The 24320-nt window shown below is 45.0% G+C and overlaps 1 protein-coding gene across 3 annotated transcripts in view; it reads left to right on the top strand.

Moving 5' to 3' along the window:
* The first annotated feature begins 6704 nt into the window (after positions 1-6704).
* ASAP2 (ArfGAP with SH3 domain, ankyrin repeat and PH domain 2) overlaps positions 6705-24320 on the top strand; it is a 199520-nt gene continuing 181904 nt past the window's right edge. For 2 of the 3 annotated variants that reach the window (XM_055108257.2, XM_034952582.4), the window contains exon 1: positions 6706-7170. In XM_055108257.2, the coding sequence (XP_054964232.1) occupies positions 7045-7170 (126 nt within the window). In that variant the 5' untranslated portion in view covers positions 6706-7044. Of the gene's footprint in view, positions 7171-24320 lie in introns of all 3 variants that reach the window. The other variant, XM_034952586.4, reaches the window with a different exon arrangement.

The raw sequence follows: 24320 nt of genomic DNA, 5'->3' as shown, positions 1-24320 counted from the left end.
CCAACCACTGCTTGCATTCTGTCTATAAACATATTTTTACCAGAATACTTGAGTGGAGAGAAGACCCCCATCATGGGGGGAAAAGAAACCACTGTGCCTTCACATATCTTAAACCAATGGCTTTTCCTTATGCTGAATTAACATGTCTTCTCTCATTTTGTATGCTGAAGGATTAGCACCTCCCTGCAATTCAATTATATGAACATTTATGGAGCACCTACTGTGTGCCTGCCTGCTCTGTTTTGGAGCTAGAGATACAAAGATAAATAAAACACCTCCCCTTCTCCCAGGAGCCTAGTGACTGCAGTGAGCTGAGAAAACAGATGTTTTAGTCATGATCTAATGTGAACATTTGTATAATGCAAGCATCCAGTGCTCTGGGGCAAGAGAAGCATTGTATTTCCAGAGTGAAGTTGAGACTTACCAGTTCAATGAAATGAATGCGCCCATCTCGTCTGAATCATTAATTGGCTACAACAATTACTTCACATGCCAATGAGAATAGAGAGGATGCTGATGTGCACAGGCAGGGAGGAAGGGCAGGGGTGGCACTTCACAGCGTGCTCCTGACTCTATCCCCTCACAATAGCGCTAGGCTATGTGTAAAGCACTGTGGAAGCAGGGGGAACTCAGAGTTTTACCCAGACTTCAGAAATGATGTCTGGAGGGGAGATTTGGGTTCGATCCTGAAAGAGGACCAGAAGTTTGCCAGATGGACAAGAGGAAGAGTGCTCCAGGCAGAGGAGTCCCCATGAGGGGTCATGGATGAGGAAATCCATAATGTGCTCAGTGAATGGTGAGTTAACTTGCCCTCTGGGAAACAGATGAAAGGCAGGGAGACTGCATTCAACTTAATGGCACGCAAGGGCACTGTGAGCTGGGAAACATGGCAAGCTTGGTGTGGTGAAAGTGGGGCTGGCAAACTTTTTCTATGAAGAGCCATATAGTATTGCAAATATTTTAGGTGTGGGGGCCATTTGACGTCTGTCGAAACTACTCAACTCCGCTGCCGTGGATAAGAGGTAAAAGGATGGTGTGGTGCTGCCGAAACTTTATAATCACTCAAATTTGAGTTCCATGTAATTTTCACACGTCATGAAATATTCTTCTTCTTCTCATTTTCTTCAACGATTAAACAGTGTCAAAACCATTCTCAGCTCACGAACACTACAAAAACACGTTGTGAACTATATTTGGCCCCTGGGCCACAGTTTGCAGATCCCTGGGTCAAAATATGGTGTGGGGAGGGCCAGAGTCAAGGAAGTTGGGGAAAAGGCTGGAACGAACTGTGACGAAGGAGTTTAAACCTTATCTAGGGGCCAAACGGAAACCACTGGACATTCTTCAGCCCAGGGAGAACATATCCAGATAAGACACAAGTGGACTTCTGTACCAACTAAGAGGGGGCCCTGCAAAATTAAGAATGGGTCTTCGTGGAGGCGGAAGAGACTGAGTTGACTCAAGAAGATAAATTATTGCATGCACTTTAAAAGCTTTAGAGAAACTTATTTACATACAGAGTGCTTATTAAACTCTTTTTTGCTCTTTCATTAAAACAAACCACACCCTCTGTCGGTACTGGGTTGTGTTGTTCTGAGTACTTGAAAACAACACATGGCATTTTCTTAATAACTCAAAGACAAATACTTTTTATTAACACAAGTTCCTTTGCTCATATAGTCCAATTTACTGAGATTTTATCCTGTATGTGTTTTAAGTCCATAAGAGTGACTCAGAGCTGGAAGTTCCAATGCCCTGACTCTGGACAAGGATGATACAATTATACTCAGAAGTGGGCTGGTCAATGTTTAACAATCTACTCTCTGAAAAGGTGTATGTGTGAACATAAGTAAATACGTTTATTTTAACTTTTACTGATTTAAAAAATGTGTAGCACACAATTTATGAGTAATTACAAATTACACACTACTCTTTAGTGTAAATTCCATATACTTAATTGATTCTCACAGAATGGTTTCATTGATTTTGGCCAAATGCTTTCATCCATAGCCAATCTGCGTCTGCAATTCAACCACAATTTGACAAAATAAGACTATAAATAAATGCTTGATTATTGCCCAGCTCAGCAAAGTTGCTCATGTCATTAACAAATGAGTGTAGTTCCAACCTGAATATTAGTTGACTTTTTTGTTTATGTTAATAAGACAAAACTGAAACAGTGAAGATGCATGCTATAACTTTATTCATCTGTCAATGACATGAGTGACCTTTTTACTCAATCATGTACTAGTTTGTAAATATTAGAAGGGTATTTCCTCAAAAATTTCATTATTTACAATGCGATGGCTGTAGACCTGACACACCTTTAAGTCTAATCCGCATGAATGATACTTTCTCTATAACTGCATTACGTTTATTAAGTTAGACAATCAACAAAACAATAAATCAGGCCGTGATTTTTATCATTTGCCAATTTTCCTGGTGTAAATACTCTACCATGGACAATCTCAAACTACCAGAACATGGAGTTGGGAAGAGATGTTCACTAGCATACCATGATATAATATTTCTACCATAGAGAAGAGATACAACCAACTTGCAAAATTCCTGAAAATTGAAGAAGCAGGTCTCTGGAGCCAGCACAAGTGACTCCCGTATATGACTGATCATATTTAATTTACCTATTACTATCTTTCCAGTTCAGCAATGAGTGTGTCATCTATTCAAACTGCTTTGTTAAAATAAAAAAATGAACAGGCCTCAAGTTATCTGTAAAGTTAGCAATGAATAAATCTGCTTCTTAACAAAATGACCACATTCTCAAAAATTTAGCTCCCAATGGCATCTAAAACATGCCTCATTCTCAAAAGTCTAGGACAATAATTAGAGTCTCAGTACTAATGTTTAGCAATGCTTTGTGGCATTTTTCTCTCTTGTGTCTAAACTAACATAAAACACAGAAAATGGCAGCACGAACACCAGGACACCAGGACGGGGAGGCGCCTTAGAAATTAGCTAGTCCAAGCTACACTCTTTAGGGAGGCTAGCTTTATTTCTTTTCTTTTCTTTTTTTTTTTTTTTGAGACAGAGTCTCGCTCTGTCGCCCAGGTTGGAGTGCAGTGGCGCGATCTCAGCTCACTGCAAGCTCCGCCTCCTGGGTTCACGCCATTCTCCTGCCTCAGCCTCCCGAGTAGCTGGGACTACAGGTGCCCACCACCAAGCCCGGCTAATTTTTTGGATTTTTAGTAGAGACGGGGTTTCACCGTGTTAGCCAGGATGGTCTCGATCTCCTGACCTCGTGATCCGCCCGCCTCGGCCTCCCAAAGTGCTGGGATTACAGGAGTGAGCCACTGCGCCCGGCCTAGGGAGGCTAGCTTACTTATCACAGAGAAGCAATTTATTACCAAAACCCAAGTTTTCATTTGTAAAATAGTTTCTGGGTGCTAAAGTGAGATACCTGTGGTAAATGTACTCAATTTTCTCTCACTTTGGGGATAAATGGGTCCCTTCAGCAACACGATTTTGGGCAGAGTATTATTAAGTTACGAAAAGAAACTTTCAGTTATACTTCCCTGTTCACATCACCAGGGTTTTTAGGTTGTTGTTACTATTTCTTACCATAGTCCTTTCAAAGCACATATTTGCCCATTCCAAGAGTAATCATTTACAAGTTAATAGCAAGTGAACTGGACAAGTCTTGCGTAAACCAGCCAACCCTCAAGCAAATTTCAGAGTCAAGAACATATTTTACACCTTGATCTGAGAGTGATAAATCCCAGGTTCTTGTGAACTACTAGAGGCAGAAGATGCCTTTGGAAAATGGGCTGTTGGCCAATCTCACTGGGCCGCTAAAAATTTCATTTTTGGGAGGAGAGTCTCTTCTCTGGAAACGATGTCTTTAACATCACGTTTTCGTTCTCTCCTTTTCCTCTTCCTTTCCTTCTCCTTCTTCCTTCCTCCTTTTTCTTCGCCTTTTTTTTTTTAAAAAAATAATACAGGCCTATAATCTCTTACTGAAACCCCAAGGGCCAGATATGTGTGGATTCAGAAATTTTCGGATTTTAGAAAGGTAACACATTGCATATAACAACATATTCCTAATTACCCCCAGTAGGGTCTGGGGCAATACTTCATAATCAACCATGTTTATATTTTGCAGCAAAACATACATATTCACATGAGGTAGGATAAACAAGACCACACATAGCCTCACATCAGTTCATTTCAGATGAATTTTACTATTAAGAACTATTTGTAAAGCTACATTTTCAGGGCTTTTTAGATTTAGTAATTCTGGTTAAGGAAGTATAGGCCTGTAAGGACATTACCAGCATACTCTTCTTCTCTTGATGCATTTAAAAAAATGTGTATGTGTAGAGTGTTTCCTTGATCCATGTTGAACTTTAATTTTATTGTTATTTTATTTTATTTTATTTTATTTTATTTTTTATTTTATTTTTTTGAGACGGAGTCTCGCTCTGTCGCCCAGGCTGGAGTGCAGTGGCGCGATCTCGGCTCACTGCAACCTCTGCCTCCTGGGTTCACGCCATTCTCCTGCCTCAGCCTCCCGAGTAGCTGGGACTACAGGCGCCCGCTACCACGCCCGGCTAATTTTTTGTATTTTTAGTAGAGACGGGGTTTCACCGTGTTAGCCAGGATGGTCTCGATCTCCTGACCTCGTGATCCGCCCGCCTCGGCCTCCCAAAGTGCTGGGATTACAGGCGTGAGCCACCGCGCCTGGCCAATTTTATTGTTATTTATTGGAAGCTACTCATTCGTATATTACTCTCAGAAAGGCATTAGCTATGTTTTGCTCTGGTCTTGCTTTAATTCTAGGCTTATGCAGTAGGCAAGTTAGATTTCTAAGGGATGATGGAGGAATAAATGGCTCTAGCATTCTACCAATTTGGTATCCTCTTTAGGCCACCAATGAACTTGGTAACTAATTGTTGTTTTCCACCAGCCTTGCAATGCAACACAGCTTTGCAATTTTATTTTTTTGAGGCTACTAAAGCTTCCTGTATCTGCAAAATTAAACTAAAAGAAACACGAACCGGAGTTGTATATAAAGAGAGAACAGAGAATACCAAACTTAACTTTGTCCTTGTAGAAGTATTGATTAGTCTGGTTAATGCTGTACTAGACATCAAGGAAAAACCCGACTTTCTTTCTTAGATCCCTCATAGCCTCATAGAGACCAGCCCTCTACAAATCAAGACTTGAAAAGTGATCCAGCATATTCCCTCATGTCAAAAACTGTAGCTGGGAAACTAGGTAGGAGGGAACAGAATCTGCCTGGTGTTGGAGAGGTTGTATTAATATAAATAATAAACACAAAACATGAATTGTAGAAGGTTGCAAATAGAGGAAAACTTCAGACACCAAAAGGATCAAAAAACATAAAAAGAAACAGACACAATTTTTAAATTGTAACTTGTCTAGTGCAATGATAAAAGCTATCCACGAATACAGCGATTTTAGAAAGTTAAATTTTACATGCAGTGCTACTAAAATACCAAAGGCCATACATAATGTCTGACCCAAGCTGCCACCTCATATAGCAACTTCTTACATGGGGGCTTTAAAAAGATTGTTTGACTGGTCTACTGTCCTGCAGTGTCAGGAGACGGCTTTGTCTGACATATTGAATTTCCAATGTCTCTCACACTTCCTCCTTTTCAGATGCACAAACGGTTTTTGTAAAGTTTCTCTTGGTTTTACCGCTGGCAGCTACAGAAACCATGCCACAAGTCTGGTGTCGAGTTATAGGGTGTGATTTTATTTGACTGGTATCTTCAGAGCTTCTGGATTTTTCAATATAACCGAGAATTTCCTTAAGAGCTGTAAATAAAAATCGGTACCAGTTCGAACCCTTTACTGGCCCGGTTTTGTGTGAGGTTGGCTGGCTGCTGTAGCACGTTCTCCCCCTCCTCCTGCACCCCCTCGGTTCCCTCCTCTGCCTGCGGGAATACCACTTCAGGGCGTTCAGTAGCCTTCCCAGGGTGGGTCCTGGCCTAGTACCCTAAAACTATAACCGAGAATACCTATCATTGGGCAGCCTAGGAAACGCGACTGGGACTTTTAGTAGGGGCCCCTCACCGCTCTGAAGCGCTCACACTTGAGTCAGGGAACATTTGAATCCCCACCCGGCCGTCTATCTTGTGCTCTTGGGCACACTGTGTCCCCTATATAAAATAAGCACCCATCTCTTCATCTGTCTCCTAGGCCTGCGACGATGCAATGACTGCACGCAAAGCGCACATTCACGGTCAGGTCACTTCTGGCGTCCGGCTGTGGTCCCCGCAGGGTGCCCGCCGGCGGAGCGCATCCTCCGGCAGGGGGCGAGCTCCGCACCCCGCTTTCCTCATGGGCCGGCGCGGCCCGCCGTTCAAGTGGGGAGACCAGAGGTGCTCCGCGCCGTGGGCGGGGGGCGGTTGGCGCGCACAAGGCCGGACTCCGGCGGGGCGCACCTCCACACGCACCCTCGCGGGCAGCGGGTCGCAGTCCGGGCCTCGGGCCGGCTGGGGGCGGGGCATGGGCGCGGCGCGCGGGGCCCGGAACGCCGAGACAATGCGGCGCGCGGCGGCCAGGAACGGCTCGGCGGGCCGGGGCGCGCGCCGCCTTCCTTCCTGCGGGCTCCGCTTCCCGGCGGCGCGGCAGCGGCGAGCGCGCCGATTGGCGGCCCGGTCCTCCCGCCGCCCCGCCCCACGCCCGGCCGGCCGCCGCCCCCGGCCCGGACCCGCCCCTCTCCGCGGGAGGCGTCGGGGCCCGCGGCTGGGTGGCGGGTAGTTCCCGCCGGCTGTGCGCGCCCGCCTCGGGGCTCGCTCTGAGAGGACGCGGCGGCAGCGGACTCGGAGCCCTCGGCGCGCAGGCGGGCGGACCGGCCGAGCTGCGCGGGGCTGCGCGCCGCCCCTGCTCCGCCGCCAGGCCCCGCGCGGCTCCCGCGCCCGGCGCTCCCCTTTGTCCGCGGGCCGGAGCGGCGGCGGCGGCAGCGGCGGTGTCCGAGCGGCGGTCGGAGCCTGCTGCGGCAGTTGAGGCGGCGGCGCCCCTGCGGCTGTGCGCCAGCGCCCTCGCGCCGAGGCGATGCCGGACCAGATCTCCGTGTCGGAATTCGTGGCCGAGACCCATGAGGACTACAAGGCGCCCACGGCCTCCAGCTTCACCACCCGCACGGCGCAGTGCCGGAACACTGTGGCGGCCATCGAGGAGGTGAGGCGGCCTGCGCGGCGGCTCCGGCCGCAGGTATCCCGCGCCCCAGCCCCGCCCGCCGCTCCCGCATCCGCATCCCGAGAAAACTTTCTTTGCTCCGAAGCCGGACGCGGCCGGGCCAACCCTGCCCGAGACAGAAGCCCTTTGTTCCCGCCTAGGTGGCTCGGAGGAGATGGGTGATGGCCACCTTGGGCCTCTTTAAGACCTCCCCTCTCTCGGCCTCGTGGCCCTCGCGGGGTTCCGCGGCCTGATCCTTTCCCCGCAGCGCGGCCAACTTTGTCCAGAGTCGGGGTCCGCGGCGAGCGGGGGATCCCGCTGCCCGCCGCCGCCAGCCGACGCCCGGGGTCTTTGGTCCCCGGTGCGGACCTTATCAACTTGTTCTTGAAGTGGACCGGCGGGGGCAGCTCCGCGCTCCGAGCTCCCCGCCGCAGCCCCCGAGCGCCGCAGGGCCCCCACCCTCGGGTCCGCGGGTCCGGGGCATCCCGGGCTGCCCGGGAAGGCGTGCCCGCCTCAGCCAGGGCGGCCTGGCTGCGCTCCACCCGTGCCCGGAGAAGGAACTGCGGGCAAGGTGTGTGAGAGTCGGCGCTTCTGGGTCCAAGAAGCCTCCAGGAGCCGCTCCCCGGTTACCTGGGTCTCACCTGCTTGAACCCGGAATGCCGCCCTTCCCCCTCAACCTGGAAAAGGCCTGGTTTTAGTAAAGTGCTTTCAAGGTGCAAAGTCATCACGCCTAGCTGCTAAGCAGTACGCTCTCCAGGTCCTGGGGAGAGGAACACGTAGGAACGAAGAAGCTTGGTTGAAAATTAAAGCCGTGGGGAAAGGGGCAGAGTCTGTGAGTCCAGGGGCCACCGTTGGCTGTGGTTTGAGGCACATCCTCACCTGCAGTCCTCCTTTTCCTTACCCACCAAACGGGATTAGTAATGCATCCTTTCCAGGATCAGAGACTGTGTGAAGTGCTTAGCACTCTGCTCGGCTCAGAATAGGTTTACAAGTCACACGTGTGGCAATAGTGAATCCGTGATTAAATGTCTCTGGGCCAGGATGTCAGGTTACAGTTTTAAAATTGGGTATTGCAGGTGTTTTAGCAGAAGACGCCTGGGCTAGCAGGAGTGGGGGGGGGGGTCACCAAAGAGCTTTAAATGAAGCAATGGCGTTATTTTTTTTTTTTTTTCCCATTTGAACAAAGCATCTGCTATTAGGAATTGCTTGAAAAAAAATCCAGAATGTTTTCCCTTAATGGAAAAATTTTTTCTTTGTAGCTGTAAACAGTCAATAAAAGGGAATCAAAAGTAACATTCAGCATTCTGAATCCTGTTAATATAACTTGGGTAGCCTTCTTTCTCTCCATTTAATTTGGCGGAAGAGAGCTGCATGTAAACCTTTCCTATGAATTCGGTGATTCCCCAGATCACTTAATTCTACTTTTAGCAGCAAGGCTTACAGATGATGCCTTCAAATGAGGCAGATGGGGATGGGTGAATGAAATTTTTTCCTAAGTGCCAGTTAAAAAGCACGGTGTTTTGAGAATACACCATTAATAATGTTTATGGAATGATTGCAACCAAAAAGGTAGCTGAATATTTCTTAAGGGAAGGAAGCATTGTGCATGATGTCTTTCTTTAGAAAGCTTGATTATGTTTAAAGTTCTGTTGCTTTTCCGCACTGCAGTTTGTCAGTTAAATATTATTAACACTGGCAGATGTTGGAAAGCCAAGCAAAGAAGAATTGCTATTAAAATTGGCATACCCTTTCTCTGATTAATTTTAGTTTACAGTGTATAATTCCAAAGCTCTTTTTGTATGCTGTGCAGGAGATTACCCTAGAGCTCAGTTACTGAGCAGATTACAAAGAGACTGGATTTGGTCATTTCATTAAATTGCAAGCTTGCTTCATGTTGCCGTCTAAGCCCAAGAATTGGTTCAAGTCTCAAAATGGAAAAATTAAAATCATTTCAGGTTTATTTCACTTTAAGCAAATCTACATACATGCTATGATGATGGTATGTGTGAGCTTGGTTTTATAACTAAATTTGAAAGTTGTTCACTTTCTGAGGTAAATCAATGTGGATTTCTTTAAATAATGCTCTTTCCCAGGTGTCTAATGTTCGTGTCTATTACCAAAACTTGTTCTATGTATGGTTTAATAACAATTGATGTGTACAGTATTTTGGTTTTAAACAAAAATCTTCTCATACTGAGACGAAACATGAGAGGGTATCATGACATAAAGTTACTCATTTAACAAATAAATAAAATTTGCAAGCTCTTGGTCTTATGTTTAAACAAATGAATCACGGAACTAGCAAACTAATTTTATATTTATTTATTTATTTGTTACGGAGTTTCGCTCTTGTTGCCCAGGCTGGAGTGCAATGGCACAATCTTGGCTCACTGCATCCTCTGCCTCCCAGGTTCAAGCGATTCTCCTGCCTCAGCCTCCCAAGTAGCTGGGATTACAGGCATGCGCCACCATGCACAGCTAATTTTTTGTATTTAGTAGAGATGGGGTTTCACCATGTTGGTCAGGCTGGTCTCGAACTCCTGACCTCAGGTGATCCACCTGCCTCAGCCTCCCACAGTGCTGGGATTACAGGCGTGAGCCACCACACCCGGCCAGCAAACTAATTTTAAACTGATTAACCTTTTTGAATCTGTTATTTCCAATGTAGGTTCTATCTGCCAAAGAATCATTTTACAATTAAAACGTGCTGTTTTGATTTGCATACTTGTTGCTGGAATATTATTATAGTAACTGTTGGGTCCTTATCCTGTACTATGAAACTCACAGGTATTGAATTCAGTCCTTATCTCTGCTTTATAGGCGAGGAAATTGAGGCTCAGAGAGGTTAAGTAATTTGCCAAAGGTTATAGAGCTCTGAAGTGGACTTTGAACTTGGCTCCTGCTGTTTTCAGAAACCATGCTGCTTCCTGTTACTTTTCTTAATGCCGAATTCTCTAAATTACTCCTTTGTCAGATTGACCTGGGTTCAAGTTCAGGCTCTACCGCTTGCCAGCTGAGTGAACTTGAGTGAGATGCCTAACATTTTCTTATTTTCCTCAGCTTTAAAGTCTGGTTAATAATACCTATCAACTTCAGAGGATTGTGGTGAGGGTTTAGGAAGATAGTACATAGCACAGAAGCTGCCAGACAATTAGTTACCAGATTATATAGTGAGTCCACAGGCCCCAATGAGGGCTTTTGGAGTGAGGATGGGATTTACATGGGGGGAAGTGTCAGGGAAATGGATGAATGGCTGAATGGGTGAGTGAATGAAACACTACCGTGTATCTGTTAACCCATGTGTTTTTTTTTTTTTTTGAGATGGAGTCTCGCTCTGTCACCCAGGCTGGAGTGCAGTGGCTCGATCCCCACTCACTGCAAGCCCCGCCTCCCAGGTTCATGCCATTCTCTTGCCTCAGCCTCCCGAGTAGCTGGGACTACAGGTGCCCGCCACCATGCCCGGCTAATTTTCTGTATTTTTAGTAGAGATGGGGTTTCACCGTGTTAGCCAGGATGGTCTAGATCTCCTGACCTTGTGATCCGCCCGCCTCGGCCTCCCAAAGTGCTGGGATTACAGGTGACCCATGTGTATTTTTTAAAAGTTTGTTGTCAGGCCAGGTGCCGTGGCTCATGCCTGTAATCCCAGCAGTTTGGGAGGCCAAGGCGGGCGGATCACTTGGGGTCAGGAGTTCGAAACCAGCCTGACCAACATGGAGAAACCCTGTCTCTACTAAAAATACAAAATTAGCTGGGTGTGGTGGCGCATGCCTGTAATGCCAGCTACTTGGGAGGCTGAGGCAGGAGAATCACTTGAACCCAGGAGGTAGAGGTTGCGGTGAGTCGAGATCGTGCCATTGCATTCCAGCCTGGGCAACAAGAGTGAAACTCCATCTCAAAAAAAAAAAAAGTTTGTTGTCCTGGCAGCTGGTGAGAGCATACCTGTATTTTATAATTTTTCACGTGACCACCTTCTCTGGTTCAAGTCATCATTTTGTACAATTTTAGCAAACTTAGCAAATCTGGTGCTGCAACCAGAGTCTGCCCTGTGCTTTTGGAAATAATGGAAAAAATAAGCAGTTGTGGCAGAAATTTGAAAAGTAAGGGTTTTTTGTTCCTTTTTTTTCTTCTTTTTTTTTCGTTTCTTCGAGCCTCTGGGCACTTCGAAATATTCTCAAAATAGGGAAAAATTGTATACATATTTGGAATATTCATGTTTTTAGTTAGACCCTCCTTTATAGCACCATCCATTCTGCCTTGCGTATTTGGCATTGATGTAGTTTTAAAAATAAATTTGATGTTGACTTGTAAGTATTAAAATTTAATCTACTTCCTTCCGGGGCCATAATTCTCTACTTTGTTGTCCTTGGTTACCTTGGCAATCCCATTGCTGTCATAAGCACAGGGTTCTAACTGCAGGGGTGGGGTGAGCATCTGGGCCTGCAGGCTCCCAGGGGCCCTACCGTCCATGGGACCAGACCCCTCCTAGCAGCAACAGTGGGAACCAGGGCTACGTGCTTTTTGGCAAGAATGTGATTCTGAATGTTAGCCCTTTGTGACTTGTTTGAAAAACAGTTCCTCCAAGTCCCCAGAACAGATTATTGCTGTCTTCAGAAGGACATCACCTTCTTGCCCAGAGCATTCATGTTTTTGGAAGTGAGCCTTGATGGGTCAAACAGGGCCACCTTTTAAACTGTGTTCTGAAATTTGAATTTCAGAAAATTTTGACTCACTTAAGGAAGCAGCCATTTTCTCTTCATATGTGAGCCTTCCTCCCTGCCCCCTGGTGAATGCTGAATTCAGTTTCTTTCTTAGGCTCAAGAGTAGAAGTACTGATGCCACTCCTCACGGGTTCCAGGTCCTGCCATGCACTCAGGATTCCTGAGTCCTTCAGTGTGCTGGGCTGTGTGTGAGGTGGCAGGAATAGAACACCAAGAAGAATATGTCTTCTCTTTGGAGGGACCTACAGTCCAGCAAGAGGAACAGAATCCTGTAAACAAATCAGTGCAGTAGAATCTGAGGACCACATCTGTAGGAATGCTTGGAGTCCTGTGGATGTGCAAGGGTGCAGGTGGTCCCAGGGCGTGGGGCTGTGGTGAGGGGAGGGCCTTATATGATGTCGTACCATTGAGTCTTGAAGTCCAGGCAGTTACCTGTGGGTTACCAAATGCTAAGGCACTAAGCTGGTTCATTATGGTCTTCTGTACCTGCCTCCCTGCCTTAGGTAAATATTGATCTACTCCTGAGGTGGTGGCCAACTCGGCGTCTGCGGTAGGATTTTCACAGTCACCTGGTCTCTAGAGGGCTGCTCAGACCAAGAATTTGGAGTGATCCTCAATTCTTCCCGTGCACCCCACGTTTCCAGGCGCCGGTGCCTTCCTTTGTGGAGCATATACATGCATTCCAGGCACGCACTGTCTGATGAGGCAGCCTAAGACAAATCCAGCTCTCAGCCGCCATATTGCAAGTACTCAGTAGCCACACGTGGCTGGTGGCTACCATATTGGCTCAGCAACCACCAGGAGAGCCATCACCTGGAAACTTGCTGAAATGCAGAGCCCCGGGTTCCACCCAGGACCTCAATTTTTACAGCATCTCCACGTACACCACAGGCACGTGAGAGCTTGTGAAGCACTGTTCTAGACGGAACCCCAGCTGCACACTGGAGTTGCTTGGGCGTTTGTGAAGCAGAGCTGCCTGGCTCCACTCCCTAAAATTCTGACTTAAATTAGTCTGGGTGGGGCTTGGAGCCTTGGCATTTTTTAAAGCCTCCTCCCAAATAGGGTTGATAATCACTGATAAACAGACAGTTTATGTAACAACCTTAGGCAGTTGATAAGTGCTGTAAAGGAAAGTCATGCATAACATGGGGATAGAAAGTGGTTCTGGAGATCAGGAAACCGAAATCAGGAAAAGCCTCTCTGCAGAGGTGACATTTGAGCAGGCTGGAATGCAGAGAGGAAGCCAGCCACAGAAGATGTGGGAATAGAACAGCTTGGGAAAAGGCCCTGAAATGCCAATGGGCGGGATCATGGAAGGACTGAAGGAAGGTCAGGGTGCGTGGGGAGGAGTGAGCGAGGAAGAGAAGGATGAGAGACGGGCAGAAGGATGGGCAGTGCCAGGTCACAGAGGGCCTTGTCCATCTTGGGGAAGGAATTTGGATTTTGTTCTAGTGTGATGGGAAGCTGTTGAAGGGTTTTGAGCAGGGAATAACATGGTCCGATTTCCATTTTAAAGACTTCACTGTGGTTCTAGGGAAAATAGACTAGCAGGGCATGAAAGGAAGGAGGGAGACCAGTTGTGGGGTGAGGGGCTATTGCAGTCATCTAGGCGAAAGGTCTTGGATGAGGAGGTAGCGGGGGGATGGTGGTAAGTGGCCTGATTGAGGTCCATTGTACAAGAAGAGGGGTCCAAACCTACTGATGGATTGTCATTATTGTGTGCTAGTGGCATAGAGGTAGACCCAACATAGCTCCTGCCCCAAACAGGGCAACAGCCAAGCTCAGTTCATCCAAGCCCCCTGAACAGACCTTCCAGCATCCCCATGGTGAAGCTGATGCTGTCTAGAGCTACTTAGTGTCAGAATCCAGGCCAGCTCTGTGCTGCTTGATGTGACTGGTTATAGGACTTGTGTTGGGACCAGTTCCAGGGTCAATCAAGGAAAGATTGAAGCATAGCTGCATAGACTGGGGCCCAGGGAAAGAGAGAAGCATGGCTGCATAGACTGGGACCGAGGGGTCTGCTCACGCGACCCTCTGCTGTTTCTATGCAGACTACAGCAGGTGATACTTATGGGCATTGTCAGATGCCTGGGATGCTATCCCCGTTTCAGCTCCCCAAACACTCCTCTTTCTTTCCCTACTAAAGAGAGGTGACGTTCCGTGATATGAACCTACCTCCTTTGCTTACGCCTTTTCTGTGTAATGTGGCCTCCAAGTGGATTGCTAGGGCCCTTCCAGGTACTTTTTTTCTTTTCTTTTTCTTTTTTATTTTGTTTGAGGTGGAGTCTTGCTCAGTTACCCAGGCTGGAGTGCAGTGGTGTGATCTCGGTTCACTGCAACCTCTGCCTCTCGGGTTCAAGGGGGATTCTCCTGCCTCAGCCTCCCGAGTAGCTGGGATTACAGGTGACTGCCACCATGCCCGGCTAATTTTTGTATTACTAGTAGAGATGGGGTTTCACCATGTTGGCCAGGCTGGTCTTGAACTCCTGACATCAGGTGATCCACCCACCTCGGCCTCACAAAGTGCTGGGATTACAGGCGTGAGCCACTGCGCCCAGCTGCCTTTCCAGGTGCTTTTATACCATTATCGTTTTTATCATGTCAACAATGTCTTGGAATAAACAGACTACCAACCCGAGCTGGAATACTTGGGCTGTATTTTTATGATGATGGTCATTTCTATGAAGGGATTTGACTGATTTAGTTTCTTCACTCATAAATGTATATTGGACCCCTACGGTATATTGTCACTGCCAGGTGCCAGGGATGTAAAGGACAGGATGGCCTGGACATCTAAAAAAAAATTAAAAAAAAGTGAACAGGACTAGCTCCTTCCTTAATAGTCTCATGTTTTATGTGCAGTTCTGTTTCATCCTTTTAACCTTTTTTGTGCCATGGCTCCCTTTGACACTCTGGTGAAGGTGGTCTGCCTCTTCAGAAAAATGTTTTAATGCAGAGAACAAAATAAGATTTCGAAGGAAACTAATTACAGTCATGCATTGCTTAATGACGAACATGCATCGTTAAGATTTCTTCGTTGTGCGAACATCCTAGAGTGCACTTACACACACCCAGATGGCATGCAGACACCTAGGCTATATAGTAAGAGCCTATTGCTCCTAGGCTGCAAACCTTACAGCATGCCACTGTGTTGAATACTGTGGTAACTGCGACACAGTTACAGTATTTATGTGTGGTATTTGTGTATCTAAACATAGAAAAGACAGTAAAAATCCCTCTTATAATCTTATGAGAGGTCGTCTGTGTGGTTCATTGTTGACTGAAATGTCACTATGTGGAGCACGACTGTATATTGAAATTCAGTTAGGAGAATATTTTAAAAATTTTTACCATGCTCATAATGCTTCTTTACTAAAGCATTTAATAACAAGATTTACTGGTGGGTCTAACAAATACCTTAATTTTGAGGTATTGATTAATATAAACAATACGAGATATTTCTAATAAATATAATGTAATGTTCATATCTTTTATTGCAAGTATTGATAATATTACCATGTATTGCTTACATTTGTAATTGAAAGATATGATAAATTTCAGTTAGACCCTAATGAAAATACAGATAAATTTTTTTTTTCCAATCCAAGTTTATGGACCCCCTGAATTCAGACTGAGAATTCCAGGCTTGATGGTAAGATTTGTTTAGCTAGTTTTTTTTTTTTTTTTTTGTAGTGATGGATTCTTTAACCACTCTGTTTGTTAAATATAATTATTATATTTCGTAATTATTATACTGTCCTTGCCATGAATTGATTCTAAGAGTCTAGCTGAGAAGAGTTGCACCCTAGGCCAGTGTTAGAATTATGAGGCGCTAAAGGTGTTTAGAAGCGCTCTTGGCCGGGAGCCATCCACTGTGGTTTTACGTCCGTGGGGTGCCCTCTGTTCTTTCAGGGTTATGGCTTGGCAGCTTCTCATCTGATCCCACAGGTCAGTTCATATACTTGTGCATGCCTCAAGGGTTCAGCAGAGCTGCAAATTGGACCTTCTGAGTCCTGTAATTAGGATTCTGAGCTGGGTAGGTCCTACAACCCAGCTCTCCTATTTGTGCCTTTCTTGTTTGTGTCACACGGCATGTACTGCCCTTGACTCTGCAGGGCAAGTTCCATTGTGAAGCACCAGAAGATTCATGGGCACCACCTACCCAGAATTTTAAGGGAGACTTTGCAGTGTGTGTTATTTTCAGTGACGGTATGGATTTGAAATGCTGCTGCTGTTGCAAGAGTGTGTTGGGGATATCCAGAGTGTGGGTGAAGTCAATGTCAGTTCATATTTTTTTTTTTGTTTTTTGTTTTTTGTTTTTCTGAGACAGGGTCTGGCTCTGTTGCCCAGGCTGGAGTGCAGTGGTGTGATCTTGGCTCACCGCAGCCTTGACCTCCTGGGCTCAAGCGATCCTCCTGCCTCAGCCTCCTGTGTAGCTGGGACTACAGGTGTGCCCCACCATGCCTGTTTAATTTTTATTTTTTTATTTTTTTTGAGACAGTGTCTCGCTGTGTCACCCAGGCTGGACTGCAGTGGTGCCATCTCGGCTCACTGCAATCTCTGCCTCCCGGGTTCAAGTGATTCTTGTGCCTCAGCCTCCTGAGTAGCTGGGATTACAGGTGCCAACTACCACACCCAGCTAATTTTTGTATTTTTAGTAGAGACGGGGTTTTGCCATGTTGGGCAGGCTGGTCTCGAACTCCTGACCTCACATGATCCACCCACCTTGGCCTCCCAAAGTGCTGGGATTGCAAGTGCGAGCCACCATGCCTGGCCCCTGATTAATTTTTGTATTTTTTGTAGAGAAGGTTTCACCATGTCATGGCTGGTCTTGAACTCCTGGACTCGAGCGATCCTCCTGCCTTGCCCTCCCAAAGTGCTGGTATTATAGGCGTGAACCACCGTGCCCAGCCTCCCCCTTGTCTTTTCTAACATTTATGGGGCACTTATTGTGTGCCAGATATGCTTTAAATTCTTTACATATATCAATTATTAACTCATTTAGTTATTACCAAAATGCTATAGGGGCCAGCAAAATTAGGCCACGTTACCAAGTTCATGGAGCTTGGAGGTGATGAAGCCAGGATTCATTCAAATCAAGCATTTTGACACCAGAGTCTGCTATTTCTTTTAGCAGCCAACAGCCTCTGTAGAGCCTGTGCCCACCAAGGCCCTTGGTGTTGCAGCCTCTGTGGCCAGCACGCCCTCCCTTACTGTTAGTGTTAGAAAGTTGCAGCTATTGCATTGCTCGAGTGGGTGCTTCTGGCAAATCCTTGTTGCTTCTCGTTTCCTGTTTGCCTCATCTGTCCTCCTTGCTGCAGAAATTGTTCTTCTTTCCTCTCCTCACTGCTCTGCTGACATGCCCAGCCCCACGGAGCAGAGTGGCCAGGGGCATTGCTCACACCCTGGCAGGAGGCCTTCCCTGCTAACAGTGTTAATAACGATGTCATTTTTCCACTCCATGCTGACGATGGCTTTGTCAATAAAATCAGGCAGTTGATGAAGACAGTTCCCTCTCATGATGAATTCCCTTGTCTTTTAGGATTCTAGCCAGGCAGTCAGGATTGTCAGGACCTCTTTCCCCAGCTTCTCAGAAGAAATCATGTTCTTCTTAGAGGTATGTTTTTGTTTTTTGGTTTTTTTTGAGATGGAGTCTTCGCTCTGCCACCCAGGCTGGAGTGCAGTGGCACAATCTCGGCTCACTGCAAGCTCCACCTCCTGGGTTCACGCCATTCTTCTGTCTCAGCCTCCCGTGTAGCTGGGACTACAGGCGCCCACCACCACGCCGGCTAATTTTTGGTATTTTTAGTAGAGACGGGGTTTCACCGTGTTAGCCAGGATGGTCTTGATCTCCTGACCTCATGATGCACCCACCTCGGCCTCCCAAAGTGCTGGGATTACAGGCGTGAGCCACCACGCCTGGCTTTTTTTTTTTTTTAATGAAAAAATAACGATGACAATGCTTTAATTTCATTTCTCTGAGCTTAAATTCTGTATTAAGGACTGTGCTGTGTTTTAAACTGATGATTTGATCCCCTCAACAGTCCTGAGGTTGGTCCTATGGAGACATGCCTCCAGGTTCCACATCCCACAACCAGCATTTGATAGAGTAAGAATCCCAGTGCTGTGGAGGAGGTCCCGCTCCTCTTGATCTTTTAATGCCCCACCTGTCAGTCTCCTGCTGGGCTCTCTGTTGCCTGGGAAGATTTCTCTGTAGGTGTTTCTGTGAGTTTCCTTAGTGCAGGTTAATGATGGTTGTTGATCGCCTGCAGTCCCCATTGTCGCTGAATGTGATTGCCTGGAGGTCATCAGACACTAACTCCTGGGGAGGCACTTAACATCAGAAGTGTTTATTAACTTGACCTTGACCGATTGGCCTCCTTAGAGCTGAGGGGCCAAGAACACTGTCACTGTGTGAAAAGGACTAGGAGCCACCCAGACCCATAGAGTATTCCCTTTGTTTCAGCAAATCTGTATTTTGAGGCTGCCACTGAAGGGTGAATCATGGATGTGGCGTGTCTAGGCAGACTCGGGTGGAGAGGAGTCAGCTCCCTGTTAACAGAGGACTTTGGAGAGGTTTTGAAAGGAAGGGAGAATGTTGAGGCCTTGTACTGTATTCCCCTGATAGCCTGAATCTGTTGTCAGCTCTTGGACCTTGGAGCAGGTGACTTCACTGGTCCTGCCTCAGTTGCGTCATTTGTAACATGGAGGGTTGGATGCGATGAGTCCAGTCTTTCCAGCTCTTGACCTTCCATGTCTACTGCTGTCTGCAACACTTCCCCTGCCTCTTGCCACCCTTGCTTTTTTTGGCTATCGTCTCTGTTTTTTTCTTTATCTTGACTATTTATACTTTTCAAGAAGTTAGAGCTCAGAGTGAACGTTACCTCTTTCATCCCCTTCTTTAAAGATTCCCTCCTTGGAGATATCACTGGAGTTGATGTGGTGGTTGGTACTTGAGCTGGAATCCCAATGGGTGCCTTGCCGGTTTGAGTTTGGGCCGAATGAGGCCGTGTTGTTTGCCATCTGTCTTGCCTCAGATCAGAGCAGTATTTTTTGCAGTCTTTGCTGCTTTTGTTGGTCTCTTAATTAAAACTTTGTTGTGCTTTGCTTCTCTGGTGAAAAGCAGGTTGTGTCAGTGATGATCATGGGGTTTTGTGGTCATTGAGTAATGTGGACTGTTGAACTTAAGAAAATACTGATTTTCTTATATCCAGTGAGCTTCCTAGATTTTGTGGGGAGCCAGTGTTCTCATCATTGGAAGATGTGCTCTCTAGTGTGAAGCAGTGATTTTTACATTTGCCCTGTGATTCGGTTGTGTTTATGTTGTGGAGCAGAAAGACCTAGCCAGGGAGTTAGGAGAGCGGGATTGGAGTTGTAAGGTCATACTTATTGTGACCTTGAGCCAGTTAACTGTGTATCTGGTCTGTAACATGAGAGATTTGGACTAGATGTTCTCTGACCATCCTCCCTGACCTAAAAATTCCATAGTTCTTTGTATTCATATATACTGGATGTGAAAAGTCCCTGGAATAAATTATAGGAACAAAAATCAGCCAGGAATGGCTAGTTGATAGTCCTGAAAAGACAACATCATTGCTGAATCATATCTTCAAGTTGAATTATTTATTTTTGAAAAAACCTTTCTATAGCATCCTGAGAAACTTATTTCTTATTGTTGTTGCTTTTTTTTAAAAAAAAATTGAGATAGAATTCACATACCATAAAATTCACCATTTTAAAGTGTCCAACTAAGAGGTTTTTAGTGTACTCACAAAGTTGTGTAGCCATCACCACTATTTAATTCCAGATCATTTTCATCACCAAAAAGAAACCCCATACCCATTAGGAGTCATTCCCTAGTCACCTGTACCCGAGTCCATGGCAGTCACTCATCTACTTTCTGTCTCTATGGATTTGCTTATTCTGGTTGTTTCATATATGGAATCATACAATATGTGTCCTTTTGTGTCTGGCTTCCTTTATGTAGCCTAATGTTTTTAAGATTCATCCAAATCATAGCATGGATTTGTACTTTATTTCTTTTTATGGCTGAATAATATTCTATCAAATGTGTATGATACATTTTGTTTATTCATTCATCAGTTGATGGACATTTGGGTTGCCTCCACTTTTAGGCTATTATGAATAATCCTGTGAATAATCTTGTATAAATTTTTGTGTAGACATATGTTTTCACTTCTCTTGGGTATATACCTAGGAGTGGAATTGCTAAGTCACTTTAACTTTTTAAACTTAAACTTTTTAAAGTCAGTTTAACTTTTTGAGGAGCTGCCAAACTGTTTGCCAAAGAGGCTGCACCACTTGACATTCTTACCAGCCATGTGTAAGGGTTCTGATTTCTCCACATCCTTGACAACACTTGTTATGTTTGTCTTTTTTATTACACACATCTTAGTGGGTGTGAAGTGGTGGGTTTGATTTGTGTTTCTCTGATGGATGACTAATGATTTTGAGCGTTGTTTTATATGCCCATGGCTGTGTGTATCTTCTTTGGAGAACTATCTATTCAAATCCTTTGCCATGTTTATATTGGATTATTTGTCTTTTTATTGTTAAGTTGTAATCTGGACATTAGACCCAGATCAGATATATAATTTGCAAGTAATAATTTCCATTTTGTAGATTGTTTTTTCACTCATTTGATGGTGTCCTTCAAAGGACAAATTTTTTAATTTTGATGACATCCAGAATAGTCATTTTTCCTTTGGTTGCATAATACAGTCACAAAGATTTACACCTATATTTTCTTCTGTTTTATAGTTTCAGTTCTTACATTTAGGTCTTTGATCCGTTTTGAGTTAATATTTGTATATGATGTGAGGTAGGGGTCCAACTTCATTCTTTTGCATATGGATATATCTAGTTGTCCTGGCACCATTTCTTGGGAAGACTTTTCTTCTTGAATTCTCTTGGCATCCTTTTTAAAAGTTGATTTACTGTGATACATGAGTTTATTTCTGGACCCTCAGTTCTGTTCCATTGATCTTTATGCCTATCCTTTATGCTAGTACCATAAAGCCTTAATTAACTGTAGGCCTTATGGTATGTTTGGAAATCAGGAAGTGTGAGTCTTTCAACTTTGTTTTTTTTTCCCAAGATTGTTTTGGCTATTGAGTCTCCCTTGCATTTCCATATGAATTTTAGGATCAACTTTTCAATTCCTGCAAAAAAGCCAGCTGAGATTTTCATTGAGGTTATGTTGACACTGTAGTTCAATTTGGAGAGTATAGACATCTTAACAATCTATCATAACCTCTTCTATCTATAAACTTGGGAGTTTTTTTCATTTTCTTTTCTTTTCTTCTTTTTTTGAGACGGAATTTTCCTCTGTTGCCCAGGCTGGAGTGCAATGGCACAATCTTGGCTCACTGCAACCTTGGCCTCCCAAAGTGCTGGGATTACAGGCATGAGCCACTGCACCCGGCCTTATTTTCTTGTCTTTAATTTCTTTCAGTAATGTTTTGTAGTTTTCAATGTACAAATCTTACACTTCTTCTGTTAAATTTATTCCTAAGTACTTTATTCTTTTTGATGTGAGTGGAGTTGTTTTCTTAATTTCATTTCTGGATTATTCATTGCTAGTGTATACAAATACGGTTACTTTTTGATTATTGATCTTATGGCCTACAATTTGCTGAATTTGTTTATTGGCTTTTATAGTTTTGTGTATTTGTATGTGTATTCCTTAGGATTTTTAATATGCAAAATATCATCTGCAAATAGAGACAGTTTTGTTTATTCTTTAATAAGCTGAGCACCTTTTATTTCTTTTTTTGTTTTGAGATGGAGTCTCGCTCTGTCGCCCAGGCTGGAGTGCATGGCGCCATCTCGGCTCACTGCAAGCTCTGCCTCCCAGGTTCACGCCATTTTCCTGCCTCAGCCTCCCAAGTAGCTGGGACTACAGGTGCCCGCCACCGTGCCAGGCTAATTTTTTTTTTTTGTATTTTTAGCAGAGACGGGGTTTCACCATGGTCTTGATCTCCTGACCTTGTGATCTGCCCGCCTCGGCTTCCCAAAGTGCTAGGATTAGAGGCGTGAGCCACCGTGCTGGCCTATTGCTTTTTCTTATCTGATTGCTGGATCAGTTCTTAATCATCTTTAAATTCCCAATGATTTGCACAGAATAGGTGCTCAGTAACTTTATTGATGAACTTCGGTATTAAAAATCAGTTTTTATGTAAGCTGCAGTTTCTTGTATTTAATTTGTTTTATCCTTTATTTGGCCTCTGGGCGTGTTGAGAAAATAGGAAGATTTGCTTGCTTGGTCTTTAGTTGCAAAGGAAATTAGTGGAAATGGTTTTGCATTTGTAAATGGGTTTTAGATATTTGCCTTGTCTGGCCACGGTGCTTGGTAGTCACTCAGGAGGCTTAGAGCCAGGCCTCTTGTGTTCTCTGCAACAGCAAACCCTTTCCAAGCTGCTGTTTCTGCTGGTGAGTGTGGCTGGTGTTTTGGTTGCTTTCTATCAACATTGCCTTGATTTGGTCCCCACAGGAGACTGCTCACTTCTTGACAAAAGGTAATTATTGAGATTCCTGGTTTTCTTCTCACCTTGTAAATTCTCTTGTTTTTGTTTTTTGGCAAATAGGAATGAGGTGTGTTTACTACTGGAGCATCGGGCTGTCAGAACCCGTAGCTTTGGTTTGCCTTGGTCGCAGCCTGCCAGGTTGCATACTTTTGATTTGGAAGAGGTGCCGGTGGGTGTGTTTGCTAGCAGGAATCACCCACAGTAAAAATCATGGGTAGGAGAAATGGCCCTTCACCTTTTCCCATCTTCCTTCCTTCCATTGTCTACACTCCTGGTCCCACCTTTTCCTTGGGGACCGGGATGCTTATGCTGGAACCTAATCAGTGTCCAAAGCTTAAAATTCTCCTCTCCTCCTCACTTTTTTCCTCTTTGTTTTCTCTTGACTTTCATTGCCTTGGTCTATTTCCAGACCTTCCAAGGCCTGTGTTTTCTCTTTAAAAGATCCTGTTCCATCCAGAGGAGACTCAAGAGTCCCACTTTAATTTGGGATTTTAGGCAGAGGCCTTCCTGCATCTCTCAAGTCACACTTGCAAGCGACTGCTTTGGTGATGACATTTAAAGTTGGCCTCCTTTCCTACCACTCTGACTCCCCTCAATTTTCTAGAACTGGGTTTATTGTTCTATATTTTAAAAATGATTTATTATCTTCTATAGCAATGTTGGAAGGAGCTTAATTTTGGAAGTGCACAGTTCTCTTTATGGTCAAAGCGAAGTAAAGGAGATTTGATTGATCTTATGACAAAATTGCTTTAGTCATAGCTGATAGGAAATCTCTTAAGGGCCCTGTTTTATTTGCTCTTTTAATTTATGAACCTTCTTGGATCCTTCAAGCATCTGTATACTAAGCCAGTAAGGCCTTATCTGGAACATGCAGGCTTCATTTTTGCCCCTAATATGCCATGAAATGCTATAGGGTTCTGATGCTTTGTTAGATTTTGGTGTAAATTAGGGAGTAACAGTGTCAGCAAATGTGTGTTTCAGAAATTTGTTACTTTTTTTTTCCAAAGGAAAATGTACTATTAGCTGGAATAACCTGGCAGCCATAGGGCGTACATTAGACCTGGAAGTAAATAAAATGACTCCCAATGAAGTAGAAAGTAAGCTACTATAAATTATAGCCCATTTTGTTTCCCTGTAGGTCAGGGCCATGTCATCCTCAGGCTTCCAGAAAAGACCATGTTGTGAAATAGGAACAACAGAGACCCAGTGCCCTACAGCTAAGGCCAATGGGAGGGAGGGGAAGAGAGGAGTTAGACCAGCTTAGAAGGGTGGGGGCCCCCTTCTACTCTGGAATCCTTGCAGGTCTCACTAAGCCACAGCAGAGCATGTTTATTGATGTTAGGTTGGTCATTAAGAATAGTCAAAATCAGCGTCCTCTGATTTGGTGCGCTGGGATGCACGTAATCCACTGAGGATAGTATCCATGAAAATAGTTTTTGAACTTTGCTTTATAAATTTTGATGAGCTTGAGTTCACTGAGAAAATTAATTTCTGTAGAACAATTCCTTCATTTAATGTTGGCCCAAATGAGGCATTTAGTATGGAATTTGGGCCTTGGTGGAATTTTCTGGGACACGTAGCCTAATGTGAGGACAACCATTGCTGAGCAGTGCGAGGGAAGGGAGGATTGCCTAGTGAGTGACTGGTGCCGAGCAAGAGGCTTCCTGCTTGACCTCCGAATACTCTGGCACTTCCTTTTTGGGGTCAGGAAGCTTCCAAATCCAGAGATCCCCCTGTTTGCAGTTCTTAGTTTTCCTCTGAAACCCCCGCACCAGACTGAGTGTGCCTAGGGTTGGGACTAGGTATTACTTCTCTTTGAATCCCAACATGATGCCTAGCATACATAATTCTCAGAAAATGTTTGTTGATTGTCAAGGTCCAGCTAATC

The sequence above is a fragment of the Pan paniscus genome, chromosome 12, assembly GCF_029289425.2.
Source record: "Pan paniscus chromosome 12, NHGRI_mPanPan1-v2.0_pri, whole genome shotgun sequence".
Classification (NCBI taxonomy): domain Eukaryota; kingdom Metazoa; phylum Chordata; class Mammalia; order Primates; family Hominidae; genus Pan; species Pan paniscus.
This window is presented reverse-complemented; position numbering and strand designations above follow the sequence as displayed.